At 51.0% G+C, this 25714-nt stretch overlaps 1 protein-coding gene across 1 annotated transcript; it reads left to right on the top strand.

The window, feature by feature from the left end:
- Positions 1-3628: 3628 nt before the first annotated feature.
- XKR7 (XK related 7) lies at positions 3629-24742 on the top strand (the record flags this gene model as incomplete). Its single annotated transcript, XM_084246929.1, has 3 exons — positions 3629-4212; positions 21987-22189; positions 23571-24742. 3 exons carry the CDS (start codon positions 3629-3631, stop codon positions 24524-24526), a joined length of 1743 nt encoding a protein of 580 aa, XP_084103055.1. The 3' UTR covers positions 24527-24742.
- Positions 24743-25714: the final 972 nt, after the last annotated feature.

Here is a 25714-nt window from a genome sequence, read left to right on the forward strand (position 1 = left end):
GGGGCAGAGGTAGGTCTTCCCATCTGTGCAATGAGTGGATGGATGAGGTGGTCCCAGAGGACTTCTAGTTCTGGCATTTGATAGTGGGGTAAGTTACCTTAAGGCATACAGCAACTATGTGCAGCCAAGCCTGTTTTTCTTTTCTGACAATCTGTAGGTTTTTCCTCTTGAATTCTGGGTCTGGACAGAGCCCAGTGATCTGAGACTCAGAGCAGGGCCTTCTACCCACCCCATCACTGCCAGCCCCACTCTTGTCCCCACTTCCCAGGGACAGATGGGTGGCCAGCAGGAGGCAGCTGGGCCTCGAAACCTCAGGGACCCAGGGAGGGAATTATCTGAGAGTTCACAACCCCTCTCTGCCTTCCAGATCTTGAGTTAAAAGCTCCAAATGTCACAGTCCCTAGAGGCAAGATAGAGTTGGCAGGACAGGGGCAGGACAAGACACTTTTCTGTCTGCAGCTCCCACCTGGGGGTGGCAACATGGGTGCTGAAGAAGTCCAGCAATGGGAGCAGAGAGCCATTGGAGCTGAAACTGAAAATGGGTGGTGCTTAGGCCACAACTGACCCACTGACCTATTTATTTGGCCTGAAAAGTGTTTGAGAAAAATTGGAGCCAACATTTAAAATAAGAGATTTTAGAGGACAATTCAGATTTCTGGCTTTTCTTGGTTAGAAAAATTTGATCATGCCGACTACCCATCCCCAAATTATAACATTCAGCAGCAACTGAGTAGCAGTTGTCCCCATTATTTTATTTATTTATTTATTTATTTATTTATTTATTTATTTATTTATTTATGTATTTATGTATTTATTTATTTATTTATTTAGTGTAGAAGAACTGGGGTGTAGGCCAGAGGTGTGGGGGTGATAGGATTCACCAGAGCCTAAATGCGAAGCAGAATACGTGACCCCTCTGTACTAGGAGATGGAGCTTTATTGCCTCTATTACTGCCATATGCCCTGTTGTTGTCAGGAAGTGATTCATTTAGTCAGTTCCTTATTGATGGACATTAAGACTGTTCCTAGTATTTGCCCTTTTAAACAATGTTATGTTAATTTTCTTGTGCATGGTTTGCTCAGGAACTAAAGGAATATTATTAAGAACTGGTCCAAGCAGAAGGTGCAGTAGAGACAGTCTGAGCTCTCAGCTAATTGAGGAAATGTGATGAGGTCTATTCCTAAGAGTGATTAAGAGTGATTCCCAACAAAGGTCCAAGGGTTTTTACACACACACACACATACACACACACACACACATATGGCTAGCACTGAAAGCACTAATGTTAGTGATTATATATATTTTTTTAAAGTGACCTCTCATGAAACTCCTAGACAATTCCAAACAGGCAAACATTTAAGATAATAAATTGCCAAAGTACTGATGTAAAGAAGGACAAGTCTAAAGTATCATGGTAGCATTAATTATCCTCACCAAACCCTAGGAGGAAAGCTCTGGTTACCACCACTCCCCATTTTATCCCCCCCCCCCCCAAGCCGAGAGAAATTGAGTTACTTGCCCACGATCATGGAGTAGGATGTTGAACCTACATTTCTGGCTCCAGAATCTCAGACATAAAAACCTGTCTTCTACTGACTGCTTGACCAGGCTGCCCCTGGGATATGGAGATGCATGGGAGGCAGAGGGGCTGTCTCCATTTGGTTGGGACCCCAAGGTGACAGCTTAGCTCTGTCAGGTTCCATCGAGGCCCCTGTGAGAAGGCAGAGGCGCAGACACATATAGCCACTGGTCCCAGACCCATAAGGGGATCCAGGATCAGAGCTTGCCTCTGTCCAGGGCACACTCCACGAGTCTCTCTGCCTAGAGTTGTATAGAAAAAGAAAAGGCAGAGATACTGTCTCTGCCTAAATCATATTGGGATTCAAAGTCCCTCCAACCCAATCCACAAAAATGCCCACTAGTATACACATGTCCATGGATATGGATTGTCAGCTTTGAATCCAACCTGGAAAACTAACCCTAACTCTTCCTCTTGTTTTGGGCCACAGCTGGCACTGCAGCCTCCTGAACACTGCTGGAACCAAAACAGTCCCTGGACAGGAAAGGGATGCTGGGCTGCAGGACTGCAGATGGCTGCTCCTTCCTGACTGAGGGCAGCTGTCTCCCTTCATCCTCCCTGTCACTCTGAGGCAGGATGGGCCTCCCAAAAACTCCAACCCCTGCCCCTCCCCTCTAGTCTCTTTCCCTTCTCTCTGAACTCTTCTCCTTCCCTTGGGAAGTAGCAAAGCCTATTCTGCAGCCAGATGATAGGTTTCAATTTGATTTATTAACTGTGTGACTTGGAACAAACTAACTTCTCTGTGACTTGATTTCTCATCTATAAAATAGAGGAGGGAAGTAAACCAACAAATTGTGAAGATAAAATAAGTCGGTAAGTGCAAAGTGCTTTGAGCGGTTCCAGGAAAAAGAAACTGCTACATGAGTGTAATATAGAATATAATATATATTATATATAATGATATGTGTGTGTGTGTGTGCGTGTGTGTGTGTAAAATGCCCTGGTATATCCAATCTGAGCAAAAAGGGAGGGAGAGATGAGGTGAGGGCATCCATGATGTGTGTGCGAGACACCACCTCCTCTTCTGGACTACTGTCATGTTCTCCCTCTGGTCTCTCCACACCAGGCTGCTTCCCTGGGAGCACTGCCCTCCTCTGACTCAGTCTTTTTTCCAAATCTTGATCACATTACTCATCTGCTCAAATTTTATAGTGTTTCCCCATTGCTTCTTCTGGAACTTCAGCTTCTCATCCCTCAGAACTCTGCAGTCCCATCTTTCCCAGCTTTGCATTCCCCCAGAACTCTGAGCCAAACTTCCTAGAAAAATGCCCTCCAGTCTCCTGCCTCCAGGATTTAGCACTTGCTGTTTGCTCCCATTCTCCCCCGACCCCCTCATAGTGTCCCCTTCATATCCCTACTCTACTAAGGTTGAGGCTAAATGAAGACAGTCCCTGAAGGAGGGAAAAGGGAGAGTGGATAAGAGACAGCAGCTCCCCGTGCTACGGTTTTATCAGCTTCAAAACAGCAAGAAAAAGGCAGTGGGAAGAGACCTCTCAAGATCAAAGAAAGGGATGAAACAATGTTCCAACTCAGGAAACTAGAAAGCGCAGCTTAGCATCCGGCCCTTGCTAAAGGGTCACTGGCGTCCCTGCATAAGCACCTCCTTACTTCCAGGTCCCTGGCTCCCCACCCTTCTCAGACCCAGGTCCTCAAAGGTAAACAGAGGGGTACGTGAAAGAGGGGAGGCTGGATAGGGCAGCGAAGAAAAGAGGCAAGAGGGAGTGGAGTGGAGTGCGGTGGGGGGAGAGAGCGAGAAGCTCGTGGCTCGCGCTCCCGAGGAAGAAGGGAGCGGGTGACCTGGGATGCTCCCCCCGGCCTCCCTCCGCCCGCCCTTCCCGAGGGGTCGGCCCCATCCGGCCACGGCCGGGGCGGGAGGGTGGAGGGCGGGGCGGCGCCGAGGGGAATGAATAATTGAGCTGGAAGGGGGGAGGAGGGAGAGGGGAAGGAGCAGGGGAGGAGGCGGGAGCCGCCCGCACAGGGTCCTCCCCGCTCCGCACCCCACCCCCTCCGCCGCCCGGAAGTCGCTCCCCGCCTCCTGCTCCGCCAACATGGCCGCGAAGTCGGATGGAGCGGCGGCCGCGGCCGGCCCGGGGCCGGAGGGGGCGGCCGGAGGAGCCCGGGGCAGCACCGGCGGGCGCGAGGAGGCTGCGGCGGCGGTCGGAGGCTCCGGGGTGACCGGGACCGCAGGCCCGGGGCCGCGCTACGAGCTACGGGACTGCTGCTGGGTGCTGTGCGCGCTGCTCGTGTTCTTCTCCGACGGCGCCACGGACCTGTGGCTGGCGGCCTCCTACTACCTGCAGGGTCAGCACACCTACTTCGGCCTCACGTTGCTATTCGTGCTGCTACCCTCGCTAGTCGTGCAGCTGCTAAGCTTCCGCTGGTTTGTCTACGACTACACAGAGCCCGCCGGGGCCCCGGGACCCGCCGTCAGCACCAAGGACAGCGGCGCCGGAGGGGTCGCCATCAGCACCAAGGACAGTACCACCGCCTTCCGGACCAAAGAAGGCAGCGCCGAGCTGGGCCCCCGGCCCGCGCCCTCCTCAGCCAGCGCCTACCGCCGCCGCTGCTGCCGCCTCTGCGTCTGGCTGCTGCAGACCCTCATCCACCTTCTGCAGCTCGGCCAGGTCTGGAGGTAAGAGATACGCAGCTGAAGGGAGCTGAGTTCCAGGAGTTGGGGAGGCAAGGGTCTGCCTGCCTCCCCAGCCCTGCTCTGACCTCTTCAGTTTCCCCTCCTGTTCTGACCTCCGCCCCGCCCCACCCTATTGCAGCTCTGATTTCTTCCCTGCCACCTCCTCCCTACCCTCTGCCTTCAAACTGACCAACCCTAGTGCCATCCTCTCTGATCTGGCCTTTGAAGGGGGAGGGGATGGGGCAAGAAAAGAGAAAGAAATCCTCAAGGATGCGTGAATGAGGGAGGAATGCTTGGCGCTGATGTAGATGAGTGTGAAGCTTGGAGCAGGGCCCCAGGGCCCCCTGATTCTGCTCCTCTCTGCCTGAGTACTGAGCTTGGGCAAAGGAAAGTCCCAGAAATCCCTTTCTACCCTCAAAAATTCTCAGTTCAGAATTGCTGTTTATTCCCAACCTCTCAGGAGGAACAGAATTTGAGTCAGCTGAATGAATATCCTACCTAAACTTTTTGGACTTTTGAGAAAGGATGAGCTGGATCCAACTAAGTAACTCCCAGGCTCCTTCTGTTTCCTAAGACTCTCCTAGTTTTCACAACTTCCAACAGGGCCCAGGGGGCTTGGAGTCTTGAGACAGATTAAATGGCCACTAGCTGCCCCTTAACCCCAGAACAGTAAGATAAAACTGAGGCTTTTACAAGAAATCCACTTCCAGTCTTCTCCGCCTGCCAGGACTGAGGGTGGCTGCTGAACTGAGCTGAGCTGAGCTGAGTTAATTGGACAGAGGGGGATTCTAAACCTCAGGTTCCCTTTGAATCAAAATTGCTATAGTGTCATAGGACCTACTGTGTGCTGACAGAATAAACTTTCCTACTATGTGATCTTAGGTAAACACTCTTCTCTCTTCAAGTCTCATTTTGCTTACTTGTGTAATGAGGGAGAATTCCTATTCTTACCTCATTAGTCTATGGTCACATTTTTCTTACCTGTTGAAATGGTCAAGTCAAAGAAGGTCAGTATGAAGGCCCTTTAGACTGTAACATATTTTAGGAATGTCATAGATTGTCATGATTATCACGGATGTGGGGAAAACATGGAAAAAATCAAAGTCACTCTAGATGTTAAGGGTGATTATTGCTGTTGTTATATCTATCCTGCTACTTGTTAACACATTCTGCTTTACTCAGAAGATTCAGTTATGGACTGAAGGTTGGCGACAGGACTCCCAGGGTTTGTCCCAGCTGCTCACTTGCTGTGTCACCCTTATTGTGTTGCCAGATTTCTCTCTGCCTTGGTTTCCCCATCAATGCCTGCCAAGATGATGTGTATATTCCATTTAGCTTGCCCTGGGGGGAAATGAGGGTGGAACTCTATCCACACAAGTGGTGTTATTATTATTAGCTTGACACATAAAAATATTCATGTCTACATCCAGGAACTAATCTGCATTTATCGTTCTGTGCCCGAGTGGACAGATGGTGAAAGATATTTTTAGATTCTGAAATGGTAACTTCCTATTCTTGGTAGCCAAAGCTTCATACCTCTTTCCCTTCAGCCTAAAGTGGGCCAGCTGCCCCTCAACTCACTGGCTACCTCAGACCACCCTCCTCCCCTTGTTCAAGATCCGCTAACAAGAAACTAATACTTCTTTCTTGAACACAAAATGAATTTTCCTCAAACAGGGCAAAAAATGACCATGGGATGGGGATCTCAGAGGAGTAGATGGAAGTGATAGAGGGTCCATGTGTTCTGCAGCTTCTTACATAAAAGAACTAGCTAGCTATTTCAGTTCTCTCCCATTTGTAAAGTGAGGGAGGGTTGGAATTAGATGATTTTGTAAGGGTGACAAACTAATGGCTCTTAGATTAAACCTGGCCCACAGAAGTAATTTGTTTGACTTGTATAGTAGTTAAAAAACAAAATGAAACAGTCTTAGCTTCTTTTGAAAACAAAAAATTGAGTCTAGCAATATCAGGCCTGTAGCAATTTAGGCAGGGTATGTGTACTCTAGTTTTTCCAGTTCCGTTCCCTTAGATCACATTTGGACAGTATTACTTAGGCACTAGGGACAAGAATCCCAATTTAATCCTAATTTTATTAAGCATTCATTTTGTGCTTATTGGTTGCCATTTTACCTGTGTTGTCTCCTGTGTCCTCCTAAGACCTTGTTATGTTGTTAGTATTGTGATTCCTACTTAACAGGTGAGAGAATGGAGGCTCAGAAGAGGGGCATCCTTGCCCAAGGTCATGCAGCTTGGGACTAGGAGGGCTAAGACTCAAGATTCTCTGCCTTCAAAGCCCAAGTTCAATTTATTCACCCTGCAATTCTGCCACTAAAGTGTTCCCCAAGCTCAAAGAATTATGAGTTTGAGATACCAAGATTCCAGGATGATAGAAAGTCAGGGCTTCTGCTGCACTGAGATAAGAATGTAAAAGAAGGGGGAGTTGAACCATGTGGGTAAGGTTGGGAGACATTCTGTATTGTGGGGCAAGTGCTACATTGGAGAGCCGGTGGGTGAGAGCAAAACTACATCTTCAGCTAGGCTTCTGACTAGCTCGCTAGGTGACCTTGGGTGATGTTCTTACCATTTCCGGGCCTCAGTTTCCTTCTATGTAAAATGAGATTTGATGACCTTAACAGTCTTCCCTTTTCTGAAATTCTGACTGAGTCTAGCTAGTTAAAACCTTGGGCCCTCTCCCAATAGTTTTGGAATCTAAAACTAGCGTCTGGCTAAATGGAGGAAAATTCAGAAAAGGTATAGAGAAGCCACCACGGCTGGCATTCCTAGAAATTGAGCAATATTGACACAACATGTTTGCTTACCACATGAAATGTTCCCACAATGAACAAGTTTGCTGTTCAGTAGGATTTGATGAAGGTTCTGACTGGTGGAACCTTGGGTTATGAGGAAAGAGATATATGTCTGAGCTCTGGAGGGTCACATCTGGGAAACTGGTCAGTCATTTAGATCCTGATTGTATATTTCCAATTCTGAATACAAGAATTTGAATCATAAACATTTTTCAACTCGTCACATTTATGCAATGCCAAAAAAAAGCTCAAATCTTTTGAGAGCCAGTAACACCCACCTGTGTCAGTACCTGGATGTCAGATAAGAGGACATTATGGGTTAATCAGGGTCCTGGAGAAGAAGGGGACGTGACTACCATCTCCAGCTGATAGTGACATGAGAAGTTGTGAACTGTCGAGTCTCAATTTCACAAGACAGATGGGATTTTTTTGTGTGAATTCTCCCCATTTCAACTACTTATTTGTAAAAATAGTATCGACCAAAGGAAATACATTTGTTGATCTGTCCTCTTGGTAACTTCTGGTCTAGCTCTTCATAATTGATATGGTCCTTTCATGCATGACACTTACTTTAGTCTCAAATAAACCCCGAGATATGATATTATTATTATTATTATTATTATTAGCACAAAATAAGGCTCTGTGGAGGCAGAGGAGGCAAAGAACTAACTAGCAGTTGATAAACCCATTTACCAAACAAGAAAATGAGGCTGAGAGAAATCAAGGTCACCCTTTGAGGAAGTGGGGGGGAAGGTGAGGTGTCAACCCAGTGTTTTCAATCTCCTAAGCCCAAGTTCTCTTCCGCGCTCCACCATACTGGCTGTTTTGGAGGACCCCAGAGCAATGGCCTTTTCAGAGACAGGCTGATCCCTAAGAGAAGAGCACAAGATCCTTTGACAGAGACTTGGGCTGGCCACCAAACTGTTTCCATCCCTTCCCCCTCACCACCCCACCCCTGTGAGCTGTTAAGCTACTCAGGGCTGTTAAGCCAATTAAAGCACTAACCCTGTCTCCTCTGACCCTGTGGGCAGCAAAGCTGTAAGCCGTGAATCCTGCTTCCCCTAATCATGAACTCAGTGGGACCCAGTTTTGCCCAGATAAGCATGGTTTGCTAAGCTAATTAGTGGGAGATGATCTGGCATGGGATTCTTTCCAGGCTGTCAGGATCTGGGGCCTCCAAAGTAGAGAGTGAAGAAGGTAAACTAGGCCCTGGCTCTGACACTCCTTTAGGTCTAAGCCCTGGCGCTGCTCCCTCTGCCTTCTCAAGAGCCCTGCACTCAAGAATAGTTCTGAAATGAGTTAGTGACATGGTTGATGTGAAAGTCATGCTCTGGGTCATCCCTCTTAGAAGCTGGGTTCTTGGAGTAATGGTTAAGAGCATGAATTCTGGATACAGAAATCCTCAGTTCAAATCATGACCCTACCACTTCCTGTACATCATGCTGACAAGCCATATAACCTATCTGTGTCTGAGTTTCATCCCATGTAAACAAGGGATCATAACGTACCTACTACCTGGGTTGTTAAGAGGTTTAATGAGATCGTATGTATTCAGGGTTTAGCAAAGTGTTTGTCCCATCATTAAGTATTTAAAGCTCTCGGCAACGATTAGAACCATCAGCCTGGGCTTTGTTCCCTGTGGAAGGTTTGTTCACTGAACAGGTGGCCAGGGAGGGACAGGAGGATGAGAGGGCCTAGAAGGCCCCTGAAGCCAAAGGGATATGACAGCTGTCCATTTAATCTGCTGTCATTCATTGATCAAATACGTGGAGTACTTCTGTATACCAGGCGCTGTGCTAAAGGCTGGGAATAAAGCAGTGAACTAAAGAAACTCTCTGTCTTCACAGGGCTCAAGAGTCTAACAATGGACAAATAAACATAGTAATTAATATTTATGTTTTATTGATATAATAAACACTATAATTGGTCAGATGGTAAGTGCCATGAGAAAAAAATGAAATAGAGCAGGTGGCTGCAGAGTTCCAGGGAGAAGGATATGGCTCTTTGTGATAAGGTGGCCAGGGTGGGATATCTGGGGAAGGGTGTTACGGACAAAAGGAAAGAGAAGAACAAGAAAGAGCAAGAAGTTCCTAGTTTTGTCCAGGACATTCTTTTCCCCTAACAGCAGAAACAGAGAGAGGGAGAAAAGTACTGAAGACGAGGATGGACAGGTTGGCAGGGGCCAGATCACGAAGGGTCTCTGAGGTCATGTGGAGGGCGTGGCCTTTCACACTGCATGAACTGCAGAGCCCAAGAGGATTTGAGCAGAAGAGGAATAAGGTTTGACTTATGTCTTACAATGTGCACTCTGGCTGCTGCATGGGAAACAGACTGGAGGATAAGCCTGTAGCCCCCTGAGCATGCTGTTCAATGAGCAAAGAGAGGAGTAGGCCAGGGTGGCAGCAGCAGGGTGAGGGCCTGACTCAGGCAGAGCAGACAAGGGTGCTTGCCCTCTCTGGCCAATTTCCCTTTTGGAGCCAGAGAGTTCATGGTGAGGACCTCGTGCCATGGAATCAGCAATATCCCATGTCGGTCACTTTCTGTGATTAGGGACAAATGGCATAACTTGTCTGTGCCTTGGTTTTCTCATCTACAGAATGGACATTCTAATGATGGTACCTATCACTTGTGGCTGGGGGGACTAAGAAATTATTGTTTATGTAGTGTTTAGCACAGCGGCTGGAACATAGGAAGTGCTCCATTCTCATTTGTCATTACTATTTGGATTATTATTTATAAAACAGGTCATTCCACAGCGGTTTTCCAGCTGTGATACATGGCCCTCTCACGACATCATTCCACCCAAGTATCAGTGAGCACACGTTTTTTGATGTGTTAACTCCCTAAGATTTTGTTTTGACAGTCCCATAGCTGAAACATGTTTGTAACCCCCTGAACTCAGGGTCCATGCCTGGTCTGACTTCACAGGGTTGTTCCAGTCCAGACTCCTCCTGGGAGACTCCCTCCAGGATGCTGTCCACCCCCACCACCCTCCTCTCCTTGCCAGGCCGGCAGCAACTGGCCATTAGAGCAGCTCCTAACAGACACAGTGGCGGCAGTTGGACCCAGCGTCCCATGTTTGATCTATAAAGACCACACAGGAGAAGCCCTGAGGGAGGAGGGAGGGCTGCCAGGAAATGGCTTTGAACCCCTACAGCTGGGGCACATTTCCCTGGGGGAGAGGAAAGAGGATGGGCTGGGATCTGCTGGCCTCTCCATTCACCATCCTGCCTTTGTTTGACCCTCAGAATCCCCCCCTGGGAAATGCTGTCCACCTTCAGTTCCTCTCCCAACCCTGCCCCACTCCACCCTGTCCCCAACCCATCCCTCCTCCACCTGCAGCCGGAAGTGGGGGCTAAAGCCCCATTTGACCTTGCCACTCTGGAGGCAGAGGGCCAACCCTAGCTCCCCTCTGCCCCTGGAGTAAGTCCAAATGCTTTCATTTGGCACCAAGGCCTTTTTCTTTTTGAGTACTGCTCTGCCCGGCGCTCCCCACAATAATTCACACACTCCTTTCCTTCACGCCCTGGAGCAGCTGCCTGCAGCCTTTCCTCCAGTAACCTCTTTCCTGTGCTCCTCCCAGTGCAATTCTGCACATCCTTCAAGGCCAAGCTCAAAAGCGTCTGAGAAGCTTTCCCTGAACAAGCCCTCCATATGCTGCTCTCTGCCCTTAGACCTAACCTCTCACTGCCTCAGTCAGGCAAAAGTTGCCCTTTTTAATCTAAAATGGAAATTGGTTGTTCCTTTGTGTTCTGATGAAGGAGCTGTAGGCACTTGTTGATATGCACAGACAGACAGAAAAGGAATAAATAAGACTCCCCTCCACTTATCTCTGGGGGTGTATCAGTGGTGTTAGGGGAATTCCAGTTACTGATTACATATTTCTTGTATACTTGAAGATTTTATTTTACTCTGGTTTTTATTAACCAAGAAATTCCTGTTTTAACAAGTCTGATATTACAGAAAATGATAGTTGCCATTTGTAGAGACTTAAATCAGGTCTTCCCTCTTCACAATAATCCTGTGGGTAGGGAGAGTGTTCATGTGGAATAGCTCTACAACCTATGAGCTGTGTGACCATAGGCAAATCACTAAACCCCTCTGGGCTTCTGCAATGGGATAACACCCCTCCACAAATGGCCACTGAGATTTATTGAATTAACTAACATATGAAACATGCTTTGTGCCATATTCGGCACATCTTAAGTGCTCAATTATTGTGAGTTAGCTTCAGTGGCTGCTATTACTGATTTGAAAATTGAGGCACAAGGGTAACCAACCCCCCCCAATTAGTAAGTCGCAAAATGGAGGTGGTGGTGGGTGGTAGTGGGGCTTGAAGCAATGCATTCGGGCTTCCAAACCTGTATGTGTAACCACCAAGTGACACTGTCTTCTGCTCGTTAAGTGGATTCTTACAAAATAGTCAGTCATGTATTGCTTTGGGAAACAGAAAATACACATTTTTTAATATAAAGTATCCACTGTTAACATTCTGGGTTCTTCCTCTCAGACTTCCCCCGGGCACAATTACTCATTCTTCTTCAGCCCCACAGTCCTGATCATACTCCGTTGTGATTTTCTGCCCACCTGATTGTGTTTCCTGCCTGATGACACGTCCCTGAGCACCTTGTCCTCTCTTCTCTCCATCTTCCACAGTGATGGGCTCAGAGCAGACCTCAGCTGCTCTTGGTGGCCTTGCACCGGCCTGCTCTGGCAAGGTCCACAGCAGTTTTTAGAATGTGAAGTCTGTTGAAGTCAGTTTTGTGTCTGTGGCTGATACAGGAGAGAAGTTTGGGGGTGGCACAAAGGCAGTGTGGGAGTCCTTAATAGTTGTGGATATAGCACTGAGATCTGCTAGACCTACCTATGCAGGTTTTCAAACTGTCAGTGGGCAGATGTAGGCTGAGGGCAATGCAGAAGATGCAGCAGGAACAAGCTGGGAGCCAAGATGCAGGTGGCTGACTTTGGAGATGGAAGACATAAGTTCCTTGTGTGCAGTAGGCACTCAATAAGTGGTCATGTGAAATGAATGATAGAATCTTTGAAATGAGTATTGTGGATAACACACATCACTGGCTGGAGTTCATTTGTCCTGTGTGTGACATCTACCTAGAGGCTTGAGAGTTCTTGCAGACTGGATGAATCTTCACAGTACTTTGACAAGAACATGGAGTAACTGAGCGCTTGGGGCACTGGTGCAGCCCCTGGCCCCATGCCCTCCTAACTGCATGAGTCTGGGCAAGCTGCTCTTCAGCCAGAGCCTGGCCTCATCTGTGAAATGGGGATAGTGAGAGTACCCATCTCTCTAGGTTCTTATAAAGATGTCTGCAGATAATATAAAGGCACAGAACCACTCACACACTATAGGCTCGGAGAATATTTACTACTTTTATTGTTGACCCAAGTCACAGCCCATCCCACTAGCTTATTAACATGCTGGAGGCTGAAGAAGTACTAGGGACCCCGCACTAGCTAGCCCTCGCCCACTAACCCACTATCAAGGAAGGAGACTTGTTTTGTGGCTCCAGAGATAATATGAGAACAGATGTCAATCCGGGGCTAAAGGGAAGCAGGATCTGTTTTAATAGAAGAACACCCAACAACCAAGCTGTCCAGAAACACCGAGTGCCATTCTCAGGGCGTGAGCTCCCCATCACCAGACTTGCAGACAGAAGTGGCTGACTTTTCAGGGGTGCTGTAGCAGGATCTCCTGCTTCTGTTGTGATGGTAAATGAGATGATCTCTAAAGCACCTTACAGTTTTAAGAGTGTGAATCTAACTTAGAAGCCTTATTATATTCACCAGACCAGAGGTTGAAATCAATGGCTCATTTGTTTGCACCATGCAGCATTTCTCCCTTACTTTTTAATGAAAATTTTATTATGGAAAACATTTAAATATATAAAAGTAGAGAGCACAGGGCAAGCCCCCCGCCCCCCTCCATACCATCACCCTGCTTCAACAGTTATCAACTCCTGGCCAACTTGTTTTACCTAGGCCAGCACCATCCAATAGAACTTTCTGCACTGATGAAAATGGTCTCTACCCACACTGTCCAGCCCACAGCCACTAGCTACACATGACCACTGAGCACTCCTTGGAATGTGACTAGTGTGACTATTAACATTAAATGTTATTTAATTTTCCTTAATTTAAATTTCAGTAATTAGGTTTGGACATACAGGTGTCAGAGAACACAAGTCCAGACACCACTCATTTCTTTCCCTTCCATGTTATTTTGAAGCAAATCTCAGCCATCCTATCATTGCATCCATAAATATTTCAGTACATGTCTAAAAAGATAGACTTTATAAGAATATAACTAAAAGATGTAATGCAGTTATCACATCCCAAAAAGGGAATAATAATTTCTTAAAAACTCATATGGTATTTTTTTAATTAGTTGCCAACATTTCCAAATTGGGTATTTTTTGGCATAAATGTCCCAATTTCCAGCTATTCTTGAAAAGTGGAAATTGCAGTCACAGTGGGCTCACAGTCAGGGCAGTATCAGCTGGAGCTGAGGGGCAGCTGCCTTTTTAGACAGAGCTCCCATCTGTCATTCCCCAGAGTCCCTTATAATATCAGCTCAGCTCCTCTTACCGTCTCAGATCTCACACCAGAGGCAGAAAGAAGGGATGCCTTCTATCTGCCTGATTCCCACGTGCCTTCAAATGCCATCAGGAGACTAGACTCGAACTCCCTCTCCCCCACTGGCTCCTGGCATCCCAGCTGCACACAGATAGCAGGAAGAGGGAAGGTGGGCGGACAGAGAGCCTTGGGCTAGAGTGTGGGGTCCTGGGTTTTGGTGTCTGTTCTGCACCCATTTCACAGATGGGGGAAGTGAAGGCAGGGAGGGCAGAGAGCTGGCTGCACTCACACAGAGAGGACCTAATGGAAGGAACTTGGCCCCAAATGCTCTACTGGAAAGGGCCTATCTGCCTCCCTGCTGGATTAAAGGAGAGGCGGCTGGGAGGGGGCGGTGGGTGAGAAAGGAGAGGGTCTCGGCTTTTCAGCCAGAGCCTAAAATTATAAGCAGGGAAATGTTTGGCCTCAGCCCAGTATAAAAAGAGATGCTATGACTTTGTAGAGGGCTGCTAAGGAGGAGGAAGACAGCCCAGCTACTAGCACCACACACATTGGGAGCCAAACGTGTAAAATCGCATTTTTTACTGACATTTATGACTCATTTGGCTGCCAACCCTAGAAGGTCTCCCATTTTACATCCTTGCAGGAGCACTCAGCCTAGAAGGGATGGGCAGATGGGGAAGGGACATCAAAGCTATTTCCCCCAAGAGCTTCCTGGGCCACATTGCATGGGAGGGAGCTGTAAAACGGGGGCCCAATGTTCCTTGGAGAACATGCAGACTGCATCTGGGTGCCTAGAGCTTGGCTCAGCTTGATCCATTTCTGATTGGAGATGCAATCTGGGGCTTTTGGCTGTTGACCCTGGGCATGTCACTTCAAAATCCTGCAAAATGTCCCTGGAGTCCCTCCCCATCTATCTGGCCCATCCTTACTTCTTTCCTGGCAACTGGGTTCTGCCCCCCACACTGTCTATCTCCAATGTATTCCCCACAGCCAGAGTACCCCCTCTAAAATGCAGATGTGTTAGCTAGTACCATCACTCCTTTGTTTAAGCCCTTCTTGTGGCCCCCCCATCACTTTTAAAGTTAAGATACCCCACGGCCCACCCTCTCTCTCCTATTCTCCACCTCCTTCTCTGAGCTACATCCATTCTGACCACTTACCATCCATTCTGGCCATTTACCATCCTTTCTGACCACTTATGGCACCCTCCCAGCTCAGAAACTTTGTCCATGTGGCTCCTCTACCAGAAACTCCCCTCCCTCCCTCCTTCGCCTGGTTAACCCCTATGCCTGCTTCAGCTCATGACTCAGTAGCCACCTCCAGAAAGCCTTCCCTGACTGCCAGGCCCATCCCAAGCTAGGTCAGGGCCTTCTCTGGTAGCACTTCTTCCTGGGTGCTGGTACATGGACCCCTGTTGGAGCATGTCTGGAACCCATAGAATCTGCTCATCATTACATGTTGATTTGATGACTTAGTTGATGGCCAGGTGCCCCAGCCAGGCGGTCCGGGCTTGTCTTGCTCATCGCTGTGTCCCCCAGTGTTGCGGCACAGTTCCTGGCATGCAGCAGGTGCTCCCAAATGCCAGGGGAATAAGTGTCAAATGAATCTCCTCTTTGTTGAGGCTTAGTTTCCTCATCTGGAAAACGGGGAACATGCCATGAAACCTCACAGAATGCAGTGAGGATCTTAGCAAAGGACATACAGAAGGTCTTCGATGAGTGGCAGGACCTGGTGTCGGATTTTGCAGGAGTCCTCACTTGCTATGCAAAGAAGCTCTAAGCGGACAAGGATGGAAGGAAGGAGGCCACAGCGGGCAGAGGCTGCCACCATTTGGAGCTGAGAGGCTTGGACCGTGTGGTGACCCAGGGTGGAGAGAAGGAGGAGGGCTCAGAGAAGTGCTGATGTTATCAGAACCAGCTGCCTGGGAGATGTGCCTGAGGAAAGCTCCCAGGGGCAGGCAAGAAGCAGATGACTAGGGCCCATTTTGCAGAGGAGAAATGAGGCCAGCAGCGGAAGGGTGGGACTTTCCTAGACAGTCCAGAGAAGGACTTGATCTTCTGACTCTCTGGCCACCATTGTCAACCCACCCCCCCGTTTTCTCTAAAGCCACGTAATCCCAGATAAAACTTTTAGGCCCACCCCTGTCCAGTGAGGACCCTCCGGGGCAGCTGGACTGCACAGCCTTCCATGCACCATGTGGGTGGCTTGTGTGGGGTGGGGGGTGCTGAGAGGTGGGGTGGGGATGAGGCTTGTTCACCCCTCCCCTGTCCAAGCTCTGGAGCAAGGGCCCATGGGGTCTGACACTAACTTGCTGTGGGACTTCACAAGTCCCAGCCCCTTTCCAGACCTCAGTTTCTTCATTGTAAAGTGGCAATAATAGTGCCCACCTCATGGATTTGCTGTGAGGCGTGGACAACATATACAGAAGGCTCAGCATGACCTGTCACACAGTGGTGCTCCATAAGTGCACGCTATCATTTTTATTAGCACCTGCACACAGTTTCCCTAGACATGCTTATGAAGCATTAATAAGCTCAGCTGGTGGGGGGTGCCCTGCCTCCCCAGCTCCACCCTATTCACCCTCCAGACTTCCTCAGAGCCTAACCCAGGGAACTAGTCAGTTTGGGGGGTGGTTCCTGGAGGGAGAAGGCGCGGGGGAGCCGCTGGAAGCTGCTGTGTTTTTGGCCCAGAGCTGTGAGGAGGAGGGGCGAGAACACACACTCGGAAGCACGGAGACCGACAGATGGAGGCGCTGAGGATGTGAGAGACGCAGACAGACAGAGAGACCTGGAGCTGGGGAGAGGAGGAGCAGGTTGGTGGGGGGTGGGGGGGCGGCCGGAAAACTGGCAGTCACAACGAGCCACGAGCTGAGCAACAGATCAGCAGATGGACCAAGCAGCCAAGAGATCAGAAGACAGAAAGACAGACAGAAAAACAGACTCGGGATCCAAGGGGACAGACCAAAATCTGACATTTGAGGGACAAGCAGACTGATGTTCCTGGTGTTCCAGACACGCTGACCAAGCACCCCAGAGTCAGACAACGGACCAAGAGATGGGCAGAGTGTCTGAGATGCCTGACCCTCACCCAAGGAACAAACAGGTGGACTGACCGAGGGTCCCAGAGTGAGACTGACTGACTGACTGACAGTAACTGAGGAACAGATAATTGACTAGGTTGACCCGCATTCAAGGGACAAATGCCACAGACAGGCTGATCGGAGCCACATGCAGTACAGACAATGACCCAGGATCTGAGGGCAGACAGAGGGACGGGTCTGGGCCCCAGCAGGCCATGACCGTCTTGTGGATTCTGAGTCCAAGCCAGAAACCCTGACAGGCACCAGAGACTGGAGACCCAGGAACAACAAACGGGCCCTGATGCTGGGCCAGGAGCTCCTGGTTTCTCAAGGACATGGGATCCCCTTATCTTTTTTCCCTTCCTTTGCCCATGAGAGGGGAGCTCCCAACTCTGGGAGGTGCTGGGTCATAAAGGCAAGCGTGTCTGGAGAGAAGGAATGGGAATCTTCCATTTCTTGACCCTGCTCACTTGCAGAGCCAGTGGGGTCCAGAAGGGGCAGCTTTCTGGACCCTTGAGGGGAGAGATTTCACACCCTAACTTCTGGCTGCTTTCCTCCCTGGGCTTGTTTTTGGGTTTGTTTGTTTTTTTGCCCCATACTCCCTCCCCACACACCCCCACCCCCCGCCAATAACATACACGTCTCTGCTTTTCCAGTTTCCTCCCAGACATGCTTCTTCTCTGCGCACGAGCTGGGAATCAGCAAATTAGATCCAAAATAGATGACTGAGAGCCTCTGCTTCCTCCCCTGTGGAGCGAGGCTGGTGGAAGCTGACTGTTAGGTTCTGGCGCTCGTCACCCTCGGGAATTTTAAGACGAGTTGCTGTCAGTGTTGGGCAGGCCCAACCAGGCTGAGGAACATCAGGGAAAGCTTCCTGGAGAGGACAGGTGGAACTGAGTCAGTGATTTGGTGGGGGTAGAGGGGCCGACACGGGGAGGTTGGCCTGGGTCCTCTCTGAGAAGGTGACGTGGGAGCTGACAAGGAGCCAGTCACGGGAGAATCTGGGATGGGACAGGGGAAGGGGCTGCTGGCAGAGCAGGTAGCAAGTTTAAAGGCCCTGAGTCAGAAACAAGTTTGGCTGGATTCGAGGAACCTCCAGGGCCCCCAGAGTGCTGGGAACAAATGAAGCAGTGGTTTGAGATGAGGTGAGAGAAGCAGGCAGGGCCAGATGGTTCGGGCCTGTGAGCCAAGGGGAGAGGCTTGGATTTTATTCCAAGTGTGATGGGAGGCCCTTGGAAGGTTTTGAAAAGGGGAATGACAAGTTCTGACAGGTTTTTAAAATATCCTACTGGTTGCCATGTGGAGACTGGACTGCAGGGGAGCAAGAGGGGATACAGGGAGCCCACAAAAGATGATGGTGGCCTCGCCAGGGGTGGTGGCAGTGGAGAGGATAGACAGACCAACAGACTGGGGGTGCATTTCGGAGGAGAGCAGAAGCACACGCACGCACACACACGCAAGAATGGATTCCTCTCCCATAGGTGGAATATCCTTCCCATTTTTAGAAGATCAACTTCCTTTCAAGTAGGATGAATTAGAGCGGGCTCCCTGGAGGAGGTTTCAGGTGGGGGTGCTTGGTGATCAGGGAGAGTCAGAGGCTTCCACCCACATAGGCTCCCCCTGTCTATGTACACTTTCCTCCAAAGTTTACAAGTGCTCACAACAAGGAGGAAAACATGGCTCAGAGAGGCAGAGATGCCTCATGGCCACACAGCATTCAGGGCACGGCTAGGAAGCAAATCCACAAGCCCAACATAGTGACATCTTGCCTGTCTCACCCTCACCCCAGGGGCTGTGATGCAGGCAGGCTGATGAGTGCTGGCCCCTTTTCAGAGAAGGTAAAACTGAGGCCTAGGAATTTAGGCTGCATGTCCTGGGCAGGGTTGTTTTACTACCTTGGTGGGCCCACCTCTATCAAGCATATTAAAATGCAGAAACATCAAACATCAAATGTAAATTATGTATAATCAGATAAAAGCCAAATTGCAGTTGACTAGCTGATATCATGTTCTGTTTTGCAGACATTTAATTAAACATTTATTAATTTTGATTCTGCAGTTTTTTCCCCCGTTTTGGGGCCAATTTCCCCCCTCCCAAGGCCTCAAATGTTTTCTTAGGCCTATGAAAACCTCACAGGCCCCTGACAGCAAGTGTTTAGTGCCTGCTGGAAGGAACAGCCATAATTTTTGGTCCTTTTGCCAGAAGAGGCAGAGTGAGGCTGAACCCAGGCCCATTCACCCACAGTCTGTCGTGTGGTCTTTCCACTCTGCCCTGACACCATTTTTGGGACTCAGAGGCCTTTTTTCCTGCTCTGGGCTGGATGAGCCCTTTGTCTGTGGCTAACTGGGGCGTGGGCGTTGGGAGCTGGCAGAGGAGGGGCAGGAGTGGGCGGGGAGGTGGGCAGGCCGCCTGTCAGATGGTGATGGATGCTGGCCAGGTTGGGGCCTCCCTCATGCTGACCTGGGCTGGGAAACAGATGGTCTTCCAGCCTGAGAGAAACTTCCAGGGTGTCGTCCTCCCCCAACTCCCCAGGCCCCTTCATGTTGGACCAGCTGGTCTCTCCTTCCTGTTCAAAGCCAGAGCAGAGGGAATGGGGTTGGGCTGGCCCCCCAGAAGCTCTGGGGGTCATCTTGGACTCTCCCCTAGCCCCCCCATTTCTGGTCATCTCCAGCTCTGCTTCTGTCCCTCCTCTGTGCCTGCCTTAGCTCAATTCTGTCATTTCAGGCCTGGACCAAACCCCAACCTCTCCTGGCTTTCTTCCAAGCCAGCCTCCAGAGTGTGCTTTCTAAGCCACCCAGCTGATCACATCACCCCTGATTCTGGGATAGAATTCAGATTTGGAATAAAATATGAACACTTTCATCTTGAATTTAATGCCCTTCACAATTCTAGTCTTTGTAAGCCCTGCCCATTAAAACCCTCCCTCCCACCTAGGACCAGCAAACTTCTGGTCATTCTTCTAAATGGCCATGTTCTCCCACATCTCTCCACAACCTGCCCTCGGCAGGTTCTTCTACCTGGAATGCCTTTCACCTCCTGTGGACCTTCAAACACACCCATGCTTTAAAATTGAGATCAAATGTTTCTTCCTGCAGGAAGTTTTCCCTGAGCGCACCCCCCCCACCCTTAACTGAAGTTACCCATCTCGTCTCTGGGCTCCATTCCATCTAAGAACTTCTATTTCAGCTCTTGTCTCTCTCATGGACTGGGGCTTAGAGCACAGAGCTTGACACGTAACAAGTGGTCACAATGTGCTTGCTATGTTGGTAAATGATTTTGGCTGCAGAGATCCTTATGTAGGGAGCGGGGTAGATAGAGGCCCAGAGAATGAAAGCTGTAGGGAGACAAATTTCTGCTCATCCAAAGAAACATAAACAGCCCTGGAGATGGTTAGAAGCCAAAGAGCCTTTACCTGCCTTAGGAGGTAGAGACTCCCTATCTCAGGATGTTAGTGAGAAGAGGGTAGAAACCCACGCTTGGAATTGCTGAAGGAATTCCAGCATTGGATGGAGCGTGAGACTGAGCATCTTTGCATTTCTTGAGTCAGTTTCTGAGGGAACAGTCTTGGTTCTCATCCTGAGTGCACAGTCCCATCCTGTGTCATGGTGAGGATGTGTCTATATGAGCAGTTGGTGCCACGGAGACCCAGGATGGGGAGGAGAGCCCTAAATGGGACATTTCCCACTATATTTTTTTTTGGGGGGGGAAGAGTTTGAAACCCAGAACATTAGCCCTGAAAAGATCTCCAGAGCCTTCAAGCTCATCCCTCTTGTTAGCAGATGGAGTAACTGAGACCCAGAGACCGCACCATTGCTAGGACCAGGACACTTATTTAGGGAAACTCTGGGTTCAACTGATCCCAAATGCCAGGACACCATGGTTCCTCCCTTAAGGGGTCCACACACAGATAAATATAATTGGTCCCCTGGTTCCCAACAAAGTCCTGGAAATGCCCACTTGCCACACTTGGGAATAGTCTACCAGACCCTTGGCTCCCCAATTTTAGAATCAGACAATAGGGTCACTGAATCTGCAAAGAGCATGCATGCTCCATGAACCAGTGATTGGGAGCAATTAAATAGGGCTAAGAGAGGATCCCCCTCAAGATTACTCAGTCAAGTAGAAACAGGACTCAGGACTTCAGAGCCCCTTCCATATCCCTTACTATAAGACTGTCAGTGTTTCATTCAATGAAACAAACTTGCTATCTTGCATACTTTCATTCATTCAGCCAGTATGCACTGAGCAACTACCTTGTGCTAAGAACTGAAGGTATCGTGTTAGCAAGCTGACCTGGTCATCCTTGGTGGCCATGGCCGGGGGAGGTGGTTGCATGCTAGGCGGTTTCAATGCACAGTGACAAGGGCGGGGTCAGAGGGAAGCCTGGGAGAGGCCCCTACCCCAGGTGGAGCACCTTCCCCGAAGGAGGCTTCCTGGAAGAAGGCATGTTTAAAAGCTGAGCCTTGGAAGAAAAGCAAGAGTTACCCAGGTTTGAGGCAAGACAGGACATTCCAGGCAGAGGGAACAGCAGGTGCCTCAGCTCAGGGGTGAGGGGGATCATTGCGAGCTGGAATCTGTGCAGAGCAGCTGTAGCTATCACGTTTGTTGGGAGAAGTGTCCAAAAGGAAGCAGCCAAGTCCTCAATGTGTCTATGAGTAGCTCCCCTGTGCCCTGTGAGCAGCGCTGACCCCTGAGAGGTAGGGAACAGGCCAGGAAGCTTCTGGCAACAGAACTGGGGGTTGACATCAGAGGCTGTCCTGAAAGAATCTATGTGTGGCTGAACTTTGTGTGGCTTACAATGAGAGGTAGAGTTGCGAATGGTTAGTGTGGCCCCTGAGACCAGTCTGCTTAGGTTTGCAAGCCGGTTCCCCTGATTCCTAGCTGTGTGATCTTGGACAGCAACATGCCTCTCTGGGTCTCATAGGTGAGATTTACTCTATAGAATGGCGGTAGAAATAGAGCTGGTGTCAGTTCAGGGCACTGTAAGGTGCCTGGAAGCCTGCAAAGAAAGTCTGCCACAGCAATGCTGACGCTCGCGCGGTATCACTGCCTCCCCGAGCTGGCGCTTTAGGTAAGGAGCCCACCTGGAGTTCACCTTAGTGAGGCGATCCTTTCTCTGTGCTCATTTTATGGCGGAGGAAACAAGCTCAGCGCGGTGAGCGACTGCACACTGCTCTTGCCCCTCGCGTTTGTTTGCAGGATGCCCGGGGGTGGGGGTGGGGGGGGTGGGGGGGCGCGGGTTGGCAGTGGGCGCGGGGCAGCTGCGCGCTGGGAGCCTGAGCGCTAAGTGCTTCCTGCAGGTACCTGCGCGCCTTGTACCTGGGGCTGCAGAGCCGCTGGCGTGGGGAGCGTCTGCGGCGCCACTTCTACTGGCGGATGCTGTTCGAGAGCGCCGACGTGAGCATGCTGCGCCTGCTGGAGACCTTCCTGCGCAGCGCGCCGCAGCTGGTGCTGCAGCTCAGCCTCCTGGTGCACCGAGGCCGCGAGCCGGACCTGCTGCCGGGTGAGCCGCGCGCCCCGATTCCGTTCCTCCCGCCGCACCCGGCCCCAGGGCTCCGTTATGCCTTGTGACCCTGCCCCCACCTGGGCCCTCTCTGCTTCTGTACTTGGACAGCCCCTCTTGGCCACTCACCTTGGCCACCCACCCGCCCCCAGGCCCCCAGTGCCCCCCTCCCCCGCTGTGAAGATTGAGGAGGCCCACCCCTTCTGTCTCACCACCCTCCACCCTTGCATTCGCCCCAATGGCACTTTTGCTGTCGGTGTTAGGTGAGACCTGCCCCCTCCAGCCCCTCTCCTCTCAAGGCTTCCTTGGGCGCCTCTCCCATCCCGCCAGTGCCAGAGCAGACCAGACCCCATTCCTGCCGAGTTCAAAAAGGCCCTAGACAAAATAAATAAAAGTTTAAAGCAAAGAGACCCTTGACCCCATCATCACACCTCAGACCCTCTGGGGTGTCCCTTGTCCATTTCATTCCCCAAAGCTCCCTAATTTCAGCCTGTCATCTCTTGGGGACCCCCTGCCTCATAGACCTGCCCAGTTACCATCAGTTTCCAGAGGATCACTCTCCCCCTCACTTCCTGTCACTTCCTCTTCCCCCACCACACTCTTCCAGGACCTAGTCCTGGTCACCATGTACCCCCCTCCAGCAGGCCCTGCCCACCCACCCGACCCCTTCCCTCAGCCCAGTAAGCCAGACCAACCCCTCAGTGTGGTTGGGCCACAACCCCAACCTCTCTCTGGAGCTCCCCATGCTCCCCCTGCCCAGACACTGCCCAACACCCCACCCTCCAAGTCCCCAAAGAGTCTCTCACTCGCTCTCAGACCCCCTGGGGATCTCTTGCCCAGGATACTGAGCCCCAGCTGAAACTCCCCCCCACCCTGGGTTTTCTTCCCATCCATCCCCTCAGCTTTGCTCAGCTGGGATAACCCTCTCCACCCCCGAGCCTCATCCTGGTGGCCTGTAGCTTCTAATAATCCCCACCTGGCCCCTCCACACCCTACTCATGACCTCCCTCTTCACCTCCTTTCACTCCCAGAGACCTGGACCCTAATTTCCCATCCTGCCACCAAGACTCCTGAGCCCTAGTGCCCCATACTACAGACCTGGACCTAAGCCTTACGGAGACCCAGCTCACCCACCTTCCATCCCCCTTTGCGCACCCTCCCTGGAGAAGAACCCAACTCCGACCTCCCTCACCATCGCTCCCTCCTTGCTCTTAAAGACCACCCACCCAGAGTGTCCCCCTTCCCTCCCCGCTCCTGGTTTTTATACCCTTCACACCTCCTCAGAACCCAGCTCCTGACCCAGAACCCTCCCCCTCTCCCCAGACCCCAACCCAGACCCACCCCTAACCCAGCCTGCCCCGCCCCCACCCTGTCTCCACAGCCCTCTCCACCTCCGCCTCACTCCTGTCCCTGGCCTGGACGCTGGCCTCCTACCAGAAGGTGCTACGGGACTCGCGGGATGACAAGCGGCCCCTGTCCTACAAGGGCGCTGTGGCCCAAGTGCTGTGGCACCTGTTCACCATCGCCGCCCGCAGCCTGGCCTTTGCGCTCTTCGCCAGCGTCTACAAGCTCTACTTCGGCATCTTCATCGTGGCTCACTGGTGCGTCATGACCTTCTGGGTCATCCAGGGTGAGACGGACTTCTGCATGTCCAAGTGGGAAGAGATCATCTACAACATGGTGGTGGGCATCATCTACATCTTCTGCTGGTTCAACGTCAAGGAGGGCCGCAGCCGCCGCCGCATGACCCTCTACTACTGCATCGTCCTGGTGGAGAACGCCGCGCTCACGGGCTTCTGGTACTCCAGCCGCAACTTCTCCACCGACTTCGGCTCGCTCATCCTGGTCTGCGTGGTGGCCTCCAGTTTCGCACTGGGCATATTCTTCATGTGTGTCTACTACTGCCTCCTGCACCCCAACGGGCCCATGCTGGGTCCCCAGGCGCCTGGCTGCATCTGCCCTGAGGCTCCAGAGCCCTGTGGCCCACCATTTGAGCCTGTCACAAGTCCCCCGAGGTCCCTGCCGAGGACTACAGGCGCTGAGCGGGATGGGGCCTCTGTGGGGGCTGAGCGTGCAGGGACCCCCACACCACCTGTCTTCCAGGTGCGGCCAGGCTTGCCTCCCACACCAGTGGCCCGCACCCTGCGGACAGAAGGGCCTGTCATTCGAATTGACCTGCCTCGTAAGAAGTACCCTGCGTGGGATGCTCATTTTATTGACCGGCGTCTTCGGAAGACCATTCTGGCGCTGGAGTATTCCTCACCCACTACACCCCGGTTGCAGTACCGGAGCGTGGGGACCTCCCAAGAGCTGCTGGAGTATGAGACCACAGTGTAGGCCACAGTCACCCCCTCAAAAGGGACTGGCTTGGCTGATCCCACATCAACCAGTGTTGAGCCCAGAATTTCAGGGCCACCAGGCTAAGGGAAATGGATCTGTTGGTCCAAGGGTAGAGTGGCCCCAACATTGGGTTGTTTCTGGGGAGGCAGCCTTGTGGAGGCCCCAGCCCTAGGCCCTGTTGGCAACCCTGTGGCCCATTTCCTAAACTCCCCTGAACCAGGGCCCAGGGAATCAACTGGTGCTATGCTCCTCGTGAGCTGCCCCACCTTCATGGAGGCCTCTCCCTACCATGTCTGGTGCCGGGAAGCCCCACACCCTCACCCTTACCTGGCATAGCCCACACGGCATCCCTGGTGGACTTGCCAGAGAAAGGGCATTGTCAGGGCTCATGACGTAGGCTCTGTGCTCCTCAGGAGGTATGGGGTGGTGCTCCGGTGGTGGGAGGAGACCTCTGAGAAGGATGGAGAAGGTTGTGGACAATGTGGAGTGAGGTTGCAGACTCTGGTGGACAAGGTTGGTACAGTTCCTGTGGGGTACAAGGTCTGGAGCTGGACAAGAGGGGAATCAAAGGAGGGAGTTGGGATGGGGTGGGGTGGGGAGTTAAGGGTGGGGGCTGGCAGTACTGGAGATGAACAGGAGGAAGAACCCTGAGACATCTGAGGGGTCCAGGCTGGGAGCAGCATAAAGGAGTAGCAGACCTGGGGGCAGAAACCTTCGATTCAGAGCACAGAGAATGTTCTACAAGTGACCTCCTCAGGAGACACCCTTTATTGTGGGCTCTGTTATGGATGAGGTTCCGGATACCTCAGGTGAAGTGTTTTGAGGAGCCTTTCTTTGTTCCGGATGCACATCTGGGACATTTCTTCTAGATAAATGTGTTGAACACAACAGATAAAATGTCTAGGGGTCTATTGTAGATGAGACTCTAGCACAGTTAACAGAGGAATGGTCTAGAGACACTTCGTCCTGGATTAAGTTCTAGAACACATCTGGGAAAATGTCCTAGGTGTCACTCTGATCTAGAGTCTGTTATGTGAGGGTGTTGGTGCCCTGCTGCTCTGCTGTGCAGGATTCTAGTTCCTGCCATGGTGATCGAGGAGGGGGCTTTAGAGCAGTATGAGTAAAGATTCTTGGGGTGGGTACTCTAGTTCTAGACTTCTGGGGCTTATAAGGAATTCTACACCC

Source organism: Talpa europaea, assembly GCF_964194135.1.
Source record: "Talpa europaea genome assembly, chromosome: 11".
NCBI classification, from domain to species: domain Eukaryota; kingdom Metazoa; phylum Chordata; class Mammalia; order Eulipotyphla; family Talpidae; genus Talpa; species Talpa europaea.